Source organism: Myotis lucifugus, unplaced genomic scaffold, assembly GCF_000147115.1.
Source record: "Myotis lucifugus unplaced genomic scaffold, Myoluc2.0 scaffold_605, whole genome shotgun sequence".
Classification (NCBI taxonomy): Eukaryota; Metazoa; Chordata; class Mammalia; order Chiroptera; family Vespertilionidae; genus Myotis; species Myotis lucifugus.
Genome location: NW_005871653.1, coordinates 324,896 through 339,543, shown reverse-complemented (window position 1 = coordinate 339,543; position 14,648 = coordinate 324,896). Strand labels below are relative to the sequence as shown.

Genomic DNA, 14,648 nt, shown 5'->3' with positions numbered 1-14,648 from the left:
GCTTTATTGCTGATGGGGAGGGGCCCGTTAAAATGGAAAGAGTGAAAAAACAAATAAATGGAAAGGGTGAGAGGGAAGGAGAGGAAGTGGAGGCAATGCTCAACTCTTCACCACGGCCGACGCCTCTCCCCACAGTGCACCCCAATATCGTCCTCCCACCAGGGGTGTGAGCCCGACTCACCACTGATGGATGTGCCCTGGGGACCCCAGCGTGCTGTGCCGTGCCGAGGACCCCTTGCGGCCTCAGCGGCCAGGCTGGCTCGGAGACGCCCTGAGCACACGCAGGAGTGTGGGTTTGTGAGGAGCCTGGCTCAGTCCCTGCAGATGTTTTAATGAGCAGATTCCTCATTTGGATGAAGGTCAGCATTCCCTTGCAGAGGGGGCATGGCGAGCTGTGAGGCACAGCTCCTGAGTGGTCACGTGGACCCCCAGAAACCCAGTCTCTTTGGGGGGGGCAGTGCTGAGGGGCTCCCAGGAATTCTCGGAAATGCCCCACGCGGCTCTGTAGGGAGGGCAGGATTGACAGTAGGGAGGGCAGGATTGACAGCCGGGGCTGCCAGGCCAGCACCGCAGCACTTTGCTCACTCACACCTCTTCCCAGCCTCATTGTATGTGCAGCCATCAGTCTGCAGACCTGACAGATTCCTGGCCGGCCAAGGGCAGGACACCCAAAGGCAGCTGCCCCCGTGAAGGAGCCCCGTGGGTGCTGGGAGGGCTTGGCGAGGGTCGGTAGTAGGCCTGGAGGCTCCCTGCTCTCAGCAGGTATATTTGGGTCAGTGTCAGCTCCTGACTTGCCTGCTCTGCCATTTCATTAAAGAAACCTGCAGCCGAGTGCGCTGTCGTCAAACTCACAGGCTGGGCCTTCCTAAGGCCGAGCCCGGTCCTGGGTGGCTCCGTGGCCACAAGCTCACGTGGTCGCCTGGATGCTGCACCTCTCACTGGAAAGCTCTCGCTTGGCCATGGGGAGGAGGAAGCCAATGCTGACCAAGGGGAGCAGGTCAGGCAGGTGCCCCCACGAGCCCTGCCTTGCTCCCTCACATGATCCACCCCCCTGCAACACCCTCAGGCAGGCCAGGGGCCAGGGCGGAGTCTTGCTGAATGACTGAGCCAAGTCAGACGAGGAAGTGGGGTCACATCAGTGGTTCTCTGGCATCACCTGGGAGCTGGTGAGCAACGCAACTTCTCAGGCCCACGGGGGACCTCATGCCCCCGAGACAGGCTGCTCTGGGGCACGAGGCTGCTCAGGCTCGAGGAGCCCTGGGTGGGATGGTCCCCAGGCCCTTCCTGAGCCGCCTCAGTATCCCTCACGCTGCAGTCTGGCCTGACTGCTGGGCTCCCCACTCTCTCGTGCCTCCTCCCAGACACCTTGGTGATGCAACGCCTCCTGCCGGGCATGCACAACGGTGAGGCATGCCACTGACGGGCAACCTAGGCCGAGTCTGAGCCTCTGCTAGGGCGAGCTGAGGACCCCAACATTAAATACAGCAGCAGTAACCAACAGAGCCCTGGCTGTGCCGGCACGGGCCAGGCCCAACTGGATCCTCAGCAAGGTCGGAGTCAGGAGCCCAGGATTCTCTTCTTGGCTCTGACACTGAGCAGCTGGCTGACCTGGGTGTGTGTGTGTGTGTGCCTCACCAATCTCTCTAGATCACAATGTCTGTAGCGTTACAGCAGTGCTTCGGAGGGATACACAGCAGCAGTGCGCTGCGAGAAGCCAGACTCACGCCAGCTGCACGATCCCGGGCACAAGGGGGCTTGACGGGGTGATGAACACGTCCCGGGCCTATTACGGGGGAGGCTACAGACTGTATATGCATTTGCCAAAACCCACTCCACCGCACATTTAGAAAGGGGAGTTTTACTGTATGTAAGTTAGACCTCGATTGAAAACATTCCTAATAAAATAGGAGGTTGGGCTCAGATGACTTCTAAAATGCTGAGTCTAAACCTTGGATTTCTGGCTCTACATGGGCTCTCTTACAGGGCTATCTGATGACTGCTGGCAGGCGGGGTGCGTGCCAGCCTGTCCCAGTGTGGGCTCCTCAGTTGGCAGCGTGCCCGGTCCTGATTCGGAAGGGACTCCCTGCCCCCGGTGCAGGCAGGACATCCGCAAACCACAACGGATGCTCCGTCTGCTCCAAAATGCAGCCTCTGGGGTGGGAGTCAGCGTGAGTTTCAGCAGCAGCTGCCACACACCTGAGATCCACGGAACTTCGCTAGTAGGTGTCACTATTGTCAGTGGGAGCGGGTGGGAGGCAGTTAACTAATTTAATGAACAAAAATTACAAAGAAGAAAATTACGAGAGGGAGGTAGAGAGACAGCAGCTGGAGTCAGTGACTCCCTGGATCACAAACATACATTTCCGTCAGAGAATCTTTATTTTACATGTTTGCATCACAGCGAGAAGCCATCCCCAACAGCACCCGGATCGGAAGCCCCACCCATCCTGTTTACATAAATGCTCTTCAATGATCATTGTTAAAAAAATACTGAAAGTGCCTTCTGCACCCCAATCTAACAAGGAAAGCAAATGATATGTACAGGCATTGTCTCCCCCAAATGTAACTTGATTCTGGATTCGATGTGTCTGACTTCTTTTGTGGTCAATGACGAGGAAATCCAATTCATGATCTATAAACGCCCCGAGGTCAAGAAAGCCCCTTGTTTGCACAGGGCTCTGGCCCCTTTGGTTAGTAAGTATCTTAAATGCGAGGAGGCTGGCCCTCAGGCCCCGTCTGAGCTGCGCACCACGCACCTTGCCTCAGAGCAGCTGACTCTTGGGAGTGAGTTAGTTTTCCTATTTTGCTTGGACATTTACTGACTTTGTCCAGAACTCCCCCTTCCCAAAGGCCTGGGGAGTTTGGAGTGTTCAGGTCACTACATTCCAGGCGGTGGCAATGCAGGTGGATCCCTTCTTCCAAAATATATTTTTACTGATTTCACAAAAGAAGGGAGAGGAATAGAGAGAAACATCAATGAGAGAGAATCATTGATCGGCTGCCTCCTGCACACCCCACACTGTGGATCGAGCCCGCAACCTGGCATATGCCCTGACCAAGAATCGAACTGTGACCTCCTGGTTCACAGGTTGACACTCAACCACTGACCCACACCGGCCGGGCACAGGTGGGTCCCTTTTAAAGACTTCCTGCCAAACATCCTAGAGAAACAGGAGCACAGAGCAGATCTGAGAACCGCTGGCATGTTCCCACGAACGCCTTTGTGATGTACCAAGAGGCACCGAGTCAGAGCCTAACTTCTTTCGTGGGGAAGCCATTGATTTAGTGACTCCCGAGGGGGAAAGCAGCGGGTCCCAGGCCCCCTGGACCCTGCACATTGTGAACTGGTTCAGAGGCCCGCCAACGGGGAGCGTGGAGTGGAAGGGGTGGAGTTGGCAGCGGGCAGCATGGAGGCTCTGCTGTCCCACCGGGGTATGGAGCAGGGCCAACCTCATCAGACTGCCTGATGGGCCCGGCCCCGCTGGAAGACAACACTTCGGATGGGGAAATGGCCAGATGCCACCTGTAATAACAACGGGCATCGTGTCACTCCTCTGGAGGCTGTAAGGGCCGGCTCCTTGCAGTAGACTCGGAAGTGCCAGGACATACACTGGAATGCAGGAAGAACCCCACATCCGGGCCAAAGCAATGATACACGCGTTAGTACGACCTCCTGGTAAAACTCTCCTGAGCTTAGCCAACGCATCCCTCCAGAGCTTCCGGGAGAAAACGCTGCAATGCACCAAAGCCTGCAGCCTGTATTCCCAGGACCGAGCCTCCGTGGAATCAATAGATGTGGGCGGGGGTGGGGGGGTGAAGGAGGAGGAGAGGGGAAGGGGGGGCAGGCTGTGGAAGGAGAGCAGAGATCCTGATGAGACAGTGTCGAGGAGGAAATCCTGCCACGACAGACACGTGAAGTGGACTTACGAGACCAAGAGCTGCCTGCCTGGCTGGCCGCGTCTAGGGGAGAAAGCGCCTGGCAATTTCACTCGAGTGGTTTCTTGAGGGAAAGCTGGACTGACTCGGGCTGTGACCTGAGCAAGCACCTCCTGCACTCGAGCAGCTTCCCTGGCAGGATGGGCAGCTGCCTCCGGCATCGCGCTCAGCGGCACTGCGTTGCTACTAACATTTTAAAGTCTGGAGGGGCCAGAACTAGGCTGATGGCATCTCTGGCCACTGGTAAGAGCCAGGACTGAGAGACCAATGACCTTTGTTGTGGTCCAAGAAGTAATTTTCTACAAAAGACACGGACTTTATTAAAGGCAAACAGAGCCTGCACTTCCTGAACCTTCCCAGCAGCAGGGTTCCCAGTCCACGGCAGGTTTCGTGTGGGCAGAGCAGGGAGGGAGCACAGAGTGAAGCTATAAACACGAGGGCTCTGTGATGTGCACCCGTCCTCCCCGCCCAGCCGAGACTCTGGGAGGCTTAACCGTGCGAGCTCCGCAGCTCAAGGAGCCGGGACCTGAACTCGGGCTGCAGGAAGGCTGTGGCTGGAGAGCAACTGTGCTTTGGACCCCAGCCAGTCACCTTGACTCAAGTGCCTGCTGGTCCCAACTGTGAAGTGACAGAGAAAGGGAAGAAATGTTCACAGAACAGGACAGACAGCTCAAGTAATTCTGAAAACCTGACCCACCACCTGCCTTCCCGTCACGGGCTGGGTTTGGATGTTCCCTAATCATCGGCCTGACTATAGACCTTCCGTGTTACATGCAGGACACGGGCAGACGTGCTGTGTGGTGGGAAGGCCGTGGCAGCCTGTTTCCAAACCACGGCCCCTCTCCCTGTGCTCCTGCCCCGAAGGGCCAGCCTGGGAGGGAAGGCGGCCCCGCAGGTGCTGCGAGAGCCCAGAGGCTGCTGGAGGTAGGCATGGGCTTTAAAGGACGCCCCGTCCCACAGAAGCCAGCCCTCTGGCTCGGCCCGAATGTGGCTGCTGAGGATGGGAGCTGCGAGGGGCAGGAGGCAGGAGCGGTGCGGGCTGGCCGCTCACGTTCCCGTCCTCCCTGCTCCTCACGCACTCCCTTCCTCCGTGGAGACCTTTCAGGAGGGAGTTTTCATCTCACTTTGGTTCTTGCCAAGAAATCTATGACTGAGTCAAGAACATCTGCTTGCAGGACAAGCAGTGAATGCCCGCCCCCCGCCCCCCCGGCAAGGGAAGCACCCTAAGCGTGGGTTGAGACACTTCTGCAGCGCTGGGATTGTCGGGACAGGAAAATAAAGCTTTAAAGATATCCCCATCTTCTCTACAACGTCCGGCCCCGTCACATAGCTCCAAGTGAAAAGAGAAAGAGAACTGACCCTTAGATGAATACTGAGGCTGTACTTCCGTCCTGGAGACGGGGAGACGCGTGGCCCCGCCCCGAGGACTGCAGAGCAGGACCAGCCCGAGGGCCGGGCCGAGCACAGAGGCCACTGGAAGTGCATGAGGAGGACGCTTCCTCCTCCCGGGCCAGCAGGAAGGGGAAACGGCACAGCAGAGGGAAAACAACTGTTTTTGAGGAAAGACTTCAGGTTCCCAAACCTGGGATATGGAGCCACCCCTAAATCTTGTGGTTTCTGAGCGGCCCTCTAGGCCGGAGGTAAGCAAACCACCACCAGGGACTGTGCCTGTCCGCCTGCCACCCGAGCAGGAGGGAGCCGTCCTGCGTGGCCACGCTCCTAGTGGGAATAATCGCGAAGCCCCCGCCACAACGGGCCTTCGGAGCGGCCGGCTTCCAACCGCTTAGGTGCAATGCTGTTCGCTGGGGGCAGCACCCGTGTCGGTCCCCACGCTCGGAGAGTCCGCAAGGGAACCCGAGTTCCTGTGAGACGCCTCCCGGCCCTGAGCCTAAGCCGCCAGTCACACTTCCCCACACACTGCAGACGCAGACGGGGCAGCTGGCCACCTGCTCTGTCCAGAACCCTCTGGCTCACGGGGAAAGCTTGGTGATGATAATCACACCTCCTTTCCTGCCCCAGCTGCTCCTGAAGGAAAGTCTCCCCTCCCCCAGACTCCCATCACACCAAGTGGACACGAACCACGAGGAGAGGGAACTTTTCTGGATGTTCAAGAAAACCCTACAGAATGCTTTTGAGCTAAAAATATATTTCTGTCCATCCTTTAGGCAACACAGAACACCCTTCCATCAAGAACACCATTCCCCCTCCCCCTGCCCCCCGCCCCGGGCTGTGACACCCAGCCCCACGCAGAGCCCCTTGGAAAGACACCGCTCCCAGAGCTGCTGGTTCCTGGACCCTTTCAGGATCCGGGAGAAAGGCCTGAGGCCACCTTTGGGGACACGAGTCTGGGGCAGGCTCGGCATACTAATCAGTTTTGACCCTGCTTCCTAGAATCACCTAATTTCATTCGTTTTTGTCTCCAAAAGCTGCAGCAACCCTCTCCATCCCCTGTCAGCCTGAGCTGTGATGACACGGATGGTGACTTCCTCCCCACCCACCGTCCATTCTGATGTGCTACACACTGGGGGTCACACTGCACATACCCTAAGAGCTCCCTCCCAATTAAAAATATATAAATCAAAACGAAGTCTTCCTTTTATTCTCTTCCTCGCTACACTCCCTCCGCAGCGTGCCCACCTGAAGGAGAAATCCAGCTGCCTACGACCAGCCACAGATCAGTTTCCATAAAAGAGTAAAAAAAGGGCTTCCGTGGCACTCTGCTCCCAGCGCGCGCTGTGGTGTCACTGTCGGGAAGTGCCAGCTGCTCTCGCTCACCAAGAGGACTATTAATAAATTAAGTGTCTTCGCGGGGCCAGCCTCGAGCGTGCTCCATCACGCGGCGCATTCCCAGTTGCCCTGGGGCTCCACCGAGCCATTGGTCACCTTCTTGACTTTCTTCATGTTCTCCATCACCCCTGACGTCGTCACGCTGCACAGGGAAACAACAAAGAGCGAGTCAGTGGGAAGCAAGGCCGTCTTCGCCACAGCACCTCCCGGGGGTGAAGGGCTGGTTCTGGAGTCAGAGCTGGGCTTGAATTCCGACCGGCTCTGGCCACTATGGAACCTTGGCCAAGGCACCCGAGCTCTCCGTGCTCCAGTACAATAAGCGATCCCCGCTTCCCAGAACTACCGTGAGGGCAATGAGCTCTCCAAAGCGCCCAATCAGTGCATGGCGGCTGTTATTGCTACAATCAGTGCCAGCCTGTCACGGCTCCACGGATTTCCACGTTGCATGCACGTCCTCTAACAGCCACGAGACTGCTCCGTTATAGTGAACATCTGAAAAGAAAGCTGGCCCAAGGCAGACATTCAGTCACCAGCCACACGGAGCATTCTGAGTCACAGGACAGAAGCACGGGTGCGGCGGCCCTTCCGGGCCCAGCCCCTGACACTAGAGCTTTCTGCAGACCCAGGCCCTGGTCCCTGCAGGCTGCATCGTCAGTGAGCACGGTCTCTGCCTCCCCATGCCTCCCAGGGCAGGGTCTATTCTCTGTTGGTCCCTGACACTCAGGAGGGGCCGTGGAGCCCTTCACTGAATCCGTGGATCAAAAATGGAAGCACGGCCCTAGCCGGTTTGGCTCAGTGGATAGAGCATCGGCCTGTGGACTGAAGGGTCCCAGGTTCGATTTCGGTCAAGGGCACGTACCTTGGTTGCAGGCTCCTCCCCTGCCCGGGCGCTGGTGCACGAGGCAACCAATCGATGTGTCTCTCTCACATCGATATTTCTGACTTTCCCTCTGTCTTCCACTCTCTAAAAATCAATGGGAAAATATCCTCGGATGAGGATTAACAACAACAAGAAATGGAAGCACGCTAGCCCTTTCCCTGGAGTGGGGCGAAGCCTCTCGTGTGGTGGGTCCATGGGAAGACAAGATGTGAGCTGGGCAGGTTCTACGGTTGTGTATCTTCGAAGGACACGGTGGCCCCACAGCAGGAGGCATCGAGCAAACATACTGAGCTCCTCCTGGCAGGACTGGTTTTAGGGCAGTGACACTATCTGTATGACACTATTATGGTAGATACACGCCATCACACATCTGTGCAAACCCACAGAATGCACACCACCAGCGTCGTCCCTAAGGTAAACGATGGACGCCGGGTGACAATGACTGTCAATCAGGTTCATCGACTGGAACAAATGCACGGCTCTGGAGGAGCTGTTGCTAATGCGGAGGCTGTGCATGCGTGAGGCCAGGCCAGGACGCTTATGGCAAATGCTGTATCTTCTGTTCAATGTCGCTGTGAACCTAAAACTGCTCTAAAAAACAGCCTGTTAAAACAAACATGCCTGGCCCAGCATCTCCTAAGTCTACGTCCCCGTCACGGACCCACAGGAACCTCCTGACCAATAAAATTAATGCAATCAATCAACTCAACAGACTCACTCCAAGGACCCTGCCCAATCCCCCACCAACTACCCTCCATGTGGCACCCCCAGAGTTTGTCCACGGGAGGGCGCCAGCACGTGAGGAGTCACAGGCAGAGCAGGTGATGTGGGGCTGACTGTGTGACCTGGAGCCCGTGGAGCTGTTCAAGTGACCTGAGCAGATCAAGATGGATGGCAGTGATGCCGGTGGCCACAGCAGGCCTCTGGGAAGGCAAGCCCGGCCGCTGCTGCTGAAGAGTACAAGTCGTCTCTGGGCAGCTCAGCCACTCAGCAGTGAAACGGAGGCAGGAGGTCGGACTGACACCCTGCGGCCGCCCAGGCAGGGACTTTGCAGCTTCGCAGGCACCTCCAGCACGGCCTCATGTTGGTGCCAACACTGAAGGGGGGACAAGAGCTGAAGAGCCCCCATCGGCCCAGCCCTCTGCACGGAAACGGCTCTCAAAGGAAAGGTCTCTACAAGCGTGGGGAGCGGTGAGCAGCGGGATTTTCACCTAAACTCCCACTCAGGGGACAGGCACAGCCTCTGGAGATGCCCAGATCGCAGTCACCGCCACTCACTTCACAGGGAGGTCTCCAGAGGCGAGGCCTGCTCCTCTTGCCCCTGCTCACGCCTCCTTTGCCCATCTAGCGCCTTCGTGTCCTGGCTGGTGACGTGCCCTTCCATGGCTCCAGTGCACGCCTGGACCTCAGGACTGTCTACACCCCGTCCCACTGTCCCCGCAGGAGACTGGGCTCCCGGAAGACCGGGCTTCTGTTCTGGCTGGCGCTCCACAGCTGCCTGTAGGGCACACGGCCAGGCTGGCCTCCCTGGCTGCCCAGCCCAGTGCCCATTCCAGCAGGAGCTGTACTGCTTCCAGTGCCTGCTCAGAGAAGCGCCTCTCTGAGGCAGGTGGCCAGCAGCTGGGGAGCTGAGCTGAGGCCAGGGGCCAGTGCTATGGCCCCTAAGGCTGATGCTCCCTGTGGGATCAGTACAGGAGTCTGTGGAGGACTGGCAGGAGAGTGGAGCAGAGATGCCCGAGACAAGGAGCAGGGAGCTCTGACAGAGACGGAGAGAGCACAGGGCCTAATGCACACAGGCAAGATGAGAATGTTGCTTTAGACACCCACTGCTCCCACTGCCACCCAGGTCACAGTCACATGTGGCGTGAGTAAGTGGCCCATGGACACAACTATTTCTTTAACCAAACTAAACCAGAAACTATAAGCAAACTAGCAATTGCTTTCTGGACTGGAAGGTGGAGGGGCCTGGCTGAGAGACAATCCCGTAGTCTCCCATAGTCCTGTGCCCACGGTAGGTGCCGACCCCTCGGGTGCTCACAGGAAGCCGTCCTGGAACCCACACACACGTTTCCCACTTCTCAAGCTGACAGACATAATTCAGAGCACCCAGGACACGCACAGCACACGGGCAGCTGCTGAGTGCTGAAATCGCAGCCAATATTTAACATGTTGAATTTTTTATGATAAATTTTGTTACCAAAATTGGTCCAAAGAGAGATGTTGAAAGAAAGAGGAAAAGACAAAGTCAGTGTTACCTCTGAGTGCGCCCTCATCGTGCAGGCTCGAAGGGAGGAAAAGGGGTGAAAGCTCCCAGCCCCGAGCCCCTGGGAGAGACTCACTCCCCAGATGCACTCCGCCCCTCAGCTGGGCCTCAGATGAAGGAGTGAGGGCAGGGGCGGGAGAAACTCCCCAGAATCTCCCGGTGGCCGCTCCTGTGCTGCAGCGGTCAGACCCACCAGGAAGAGTGTGGATCTGTTGGGCGCGGGGGCTTGAGGATACTACCTCCTAGAAGTGCTGTTCCGTGACAAGGATCAGACCTCCCGTGTGGATGGCAGAGAGCTCCTGACCTGCTGGGAAACCAGGCACGGGCTCGCTGCCTCTGGCTGGTTGTCTGGGAGGACTTAGGGGTACTGAGCACTCCCACTGCAAGTGGCAGAGGGAGACGACAGCCCGGCGGCTGCCCTGAGCGGCTGCAAGTAGCCTTTGCGCACCTGCAGGGGAACGGGAGGCGGCTGCGCCAGAGCGTCCGGCCCAGCCTGCTCTGCTGTCACGTCTTATAAATTCCTAGAACTCTCTCAGCAGCAGAGTCTTAGCCAAGAGAAAGCCCAGAACAATTTCCTTGCGGATTTAAAGGTACTTGACCTCAATCCGCTCCTAAACGTCTTTTCTGGCTAAACTGGGCTCGCGGTCCCAGGGAGTGCACCACCCTACACAAACCCTTGGCTGGGTTTGCCCCCTCTCCGCTGCTACACAGGGAGAACCCGTTCACTAAGGCACTGACACAGTGTGACCAGAGTACTGTCGCCCTGTGCCGGGTGTAAACGGAGGCAGCCCGAGGACATCCCAGCCTTCCCAAGGCTTGCCAGAAAAAAGAACAGGCTCTCTAGTCCCCATAGACGGCGGTCTGTCTGCCCACGCCCTCTCCTCTCCTCCTGCCTACAGCCGCAGACCCTCTTGCTAAAAGACTACCCTGTCACCAAATATTGTCAGCGAGAAACCAGAACCAAAACAGAACTTTGCCACGAGACAGACCTTCCCAATGCATCCACCCTTCCAGACCAGCAGCTGGCGGACGGGATGTGGGGACAGGAACTCTACATGGCTGGCGAGAACACCAACTGGTACAGCCATTTCAGACCACAGCCCAGTCAAGCGGAAGATGTCAGGAGCCAGCCATTCGGCTCCTAGCTGCCCACCCCAGAGAACCAGCCAGGGTCCCCAGCAGGATGGACAAATCCCCCAGACCTCAGGTTACTTCCTGCTGCTGCTGCTCACCAGACTGGCTCTCACTTGTGCCTCTTCAACCAGTCACTTGCTCAGACCTGCAACTTCCAGAAGAGGCACATGTGATGCTTCTCCTGCCTTCCCTCCACCAACAGGCATTTCTTCCTCTGCACAGGGAGGGGCTGTTTGGAGCCCAACAGCAGGATCTGCCTTCGCTCCTTGTTCTCACAGTGGAGCTGAGCACCAGGAGCTCTCCCAGGCTGCTCACCTGCCTGGCAGCCTGGCAGGGCCCAGTGGGCCAAGGCTCAGCCTTTGAACTGGGAAAAATCAAAGGCCACCCTGGCTGGAGGCAGTGCACCGGAAACTCACCCTCAGGCCAATCCTCAAACACAACCCGCCTGGCCCCTCACAGGTCACAGCGCAATATTCCTAATCACTATTCACTTCTCCGAAGTGACTGCCTTTCCCAGAAACAGCACCCTGGAGGCCCTCACCCTGAGACTTGGAAGCCGGTTAACGCAGATCTAGGTCAGTGGTGGTGCTGCTGCAAAGTGCCACCTGCTATCCGAGGATAAAGGACGTTTGACCTTCACTAGCAGACTTATGAGATTCGGACGATCACATTTTCAGACACAGGCTCCCAATGGCAGGGGCCCAGCAGGAAGAGGGCTTGCCGTCCTCAGTAGTCTGGAACAGACCCAGCATGTCCCCAAGTTCATGCCACCCAGTTACTGAGCGCAGTGTCCGTTTCCTCCTGCTAAAAATAGAGGGCCCACCTCTGGAGCAACCACATGTGCAGCAGCTGCTCCAATTCACACCCTGCTGCTGTGTTAGGCAAAGGGGCGAGGGAGGGAGGGGGGGAGGGAGGGAGGAGATTTCTTACACAGATTCCATTTCCAGGTCATCGTCTTCCTGAGAAAGCTGTAGGTAGGGGTTATCTGAAGCTGGGCGGAACTTGTACCCGGTGAGAACAAAGAACACCAGAGTGGCCATTTCATCCATGAGCTGCAAATTCAAAACCCCAAACAAAGGATGAGCTCCACTGTTTTTCGGAAAGCAGTGGGACTAAACAAGCTGACCCCCACCCCCGCCCAGCAACCTGCCACTCCATGGCCACTCCTCACACGCTGAGCTGGCTGCTAGAGAGCAGTTTCCTCCCAAGCTGTGCTGAGGCCTCAGCCAGGCATTCTGCCCAGAGATGACACCTAAGACTCCTGGCTTTACCTGGAGCGTCCACTGCTATGTTTTAAGGGTCATTATATACTCCCACTTCCTACAGTGCCTACCATACCAAGAGTACTTAAGAGAACAGTCTCCAGACCATTCGATGGCCTGCCCTAGTAGTTAAGCCAGTTCTAGTCACTGCAAAGATGCTTCACTACTGAAATTATAACAATGGGCAAAGGAGAGGAAGGTCTGCATTCTAAGCTACTCAAGTCCTGTAACTGACGGAGACCCGTCTCATCTGGGCTTTAACTGCACAGAGTAAACCTTACTCTCTCTGCCTGAGGCTCTTTTCTTCAAAGACTCTTCGCATTGAACGCTAACATCAATAATGCATCGACCTCCAGATTTCTCCTGCAACCCAGCAGCTCTCCTGGACAGGAGCCGGAACTGCAGCCCGGAAGAGAACGGGGCCTCACTGGGCACTGCCAGGTGCACCATGACTTTAGGTTGCAGCCTCAGGCTGTCTCCGGGACCAGCATACCTGATAGAGCCACTTCCACTGGAACGGAACAGCGAATTTGAGGAAAAATGCAATGATCCTGGTGAAGTATATGTAACATACGATCTAAGGAAGAGGAAAGAAATAAGAACATCAACACAGAAACTTGGCATCACTTTCTTCCGGCAATTTGCTTTTAAATTAACTACAAAACAGACACAGAATGACCCTGCTAGTCACACTGAGAAGGCAGCACTTCTTGCTCGCTGGGTGACCACAGTTCTGGAAACAGCCACCCCCACGGGAGGACGAACATTTCAGGATGGCTGCTGATTTCAACACCCAGGGGTAATATTTTCCCTCCCAGGTTGGGGGAGTTTTCCAGTAGCAACAGCAAAATAAAGCCACAGGAAGTGCTGACTTTCAGTCTCTGCAGCAGAGGCTGGGACGCCAAGGGCCACACAGCACAAGTGCCAATAGTCCTAAGTCCTCTAGCAAGGGAGGGGCTGCTGAGAGTGCGACTCACGGGTCACTCGAGTGTGGCCTGCTCCCCGGGACCAGGAAAAACACGTCCAAAGGGAAGACGATTCAGAAACTTTCTGTTAGGAGTCAGGAAGCAAACTCTAGAAGACCCATACCTTAAATATTCCAAGAAATTATGTTTCTAATAATCTAGAGTAAGTCCCGCCTTTGGTGCTAATGCTTGTATGAGCCCTTCATGTTTGTCTCAGTTCTGTGTTTAGGTGTGACCCCATTTTTGTAAATGAATAAAAAAGTCCCATCAAAGGAGCATCCAATCCTAGGAGAGAACCTAGAGAAAGAGGCACTCAGCTGCCAACAGTGATCACCGAGGGGAGGAGGCGGCTCGGTTCAGAGAGGGCAGCGCTGTGTTTCTATAATCCTGCACTGTGAACACATCAAGCAGGGACTGCTTTTCTGAGTACGTAAAGCCAAATTTAAAACTAAACTTTAGAAAGAAGCAAGCAGACACTTAATTCCCAGACTCAAGGACACAACCTGGAGTGAAGCCACAGCCCCAGGCAGCACCCGCCTCGTGCACCCACCCTCCTGAGGAGCCCATTTGCTCTACTCGTTATGTACAGACTGAGGGGTTTTACTCACCAAGACGTAATAATGTCTGAAAAGTTTCAGCTTTGCTAAGTTAATAGCAGCTAGGGAGAAGAAAGAACAAAACAGAGGCTTGTTAACCTTTCTCAGTCAAGGGGCCGAGTCTAACACAGGAGCAATGCCCGGGGCACATCTGTGTTTCTGGAAATGCCACCGCTGGGCCGGATCTCCCCCAGTCACCAGGAGTCAGGGATTGTGGGGACAGCAGGCGGGGCCGCAGCCCCGGTGCACGGGCAAACCCGCACATTTCCCCAGTGCTGGGTTCAGTAGCTTCAAACCGGCCATGCCAGGAGTATACGGACCCACAGAAACCAGCAGTCGCTACAAACCAGGACCCCTCCCCACCCCAAGCCATCATTAAACATTTCAGCTCTGCCAATGTGGCTGACAGAGCTGCCCCCACTAGGACCAGTCTCAGCTGGGTCCCTGAGCAATCTGGGGGAACCTCCCACTAGTTCAGGGTGTCAATTCAATTAACAGGGGTGCATATTGCAAATTTAAATTTCACTTAGATTTTCAGTAAGTGCCTTGTAACAAGCCCTTAAATACAACCTCCCTGGCTGTGTCCTACCTTCATGCTCAAGGTCAGGGAGCCGGGATAGCTAACTTCCTGCCACTGCCTATGGCCATGAAATATTAATGACCACCGAGGGTAGCCTGGCTCCCTCCCCAATGAGCAATCCTTTCATTCATCATAAACCTTCCTACAAGAGGCAAATTAATTTTGCTTAATAGCACTCACTTACTGGTTCCATTAAGACGGGCCTGTGGATAGTGGAGGTTCGCATTTCCTCTTCCTCCCCCCTC

The 14,648-nt window shown here is 56.0% G+C and overlaps 1 protein-coding gene across 5 annotated transcripts in view; it reads right to left on the bottom strand.

The window, feature by feature from the left end:
• Window positions 1-2,360: 2,360 nt before the first annotated feature.
• Window positions 2,361-14,648, bottom strand: part of GPR107 (G protein-coupled receptor 107) — a 57,363-nt gene continuing 45,075 nt past the window's right edge. For 4 of the 5 annotated variants that reach the window (XM_023745948.1, XM_023745950.1, XM_023745949.1 and 1 more), the window contains 4 exons: window positions 13,836-13,885; window positions 12,756-12,839; window positions 11,931-12,052; window positions 2,361-6,865 (listed from right to left, as the gene is read on the bottom strand). In XM_023745948.1, the coding sequence (XP_023601716.1) occupies window positions 6,769-6,865; window positions 11,931-12,052; window positions 12,756-12,839; window positions 13,836-13,885 (353 nt within the window). In that variant the 3' untranslated portion in view covers window positions 2,361-6,768. The remainder of the gene's footprint in view (window positions 6,866-11,930; window positions 12,053-12,755; window positions 12,840-13,835; window positions 13,886-14,648) is intronic. The other variant, XR_002826741.1, reaches the window with a different exon arrangement.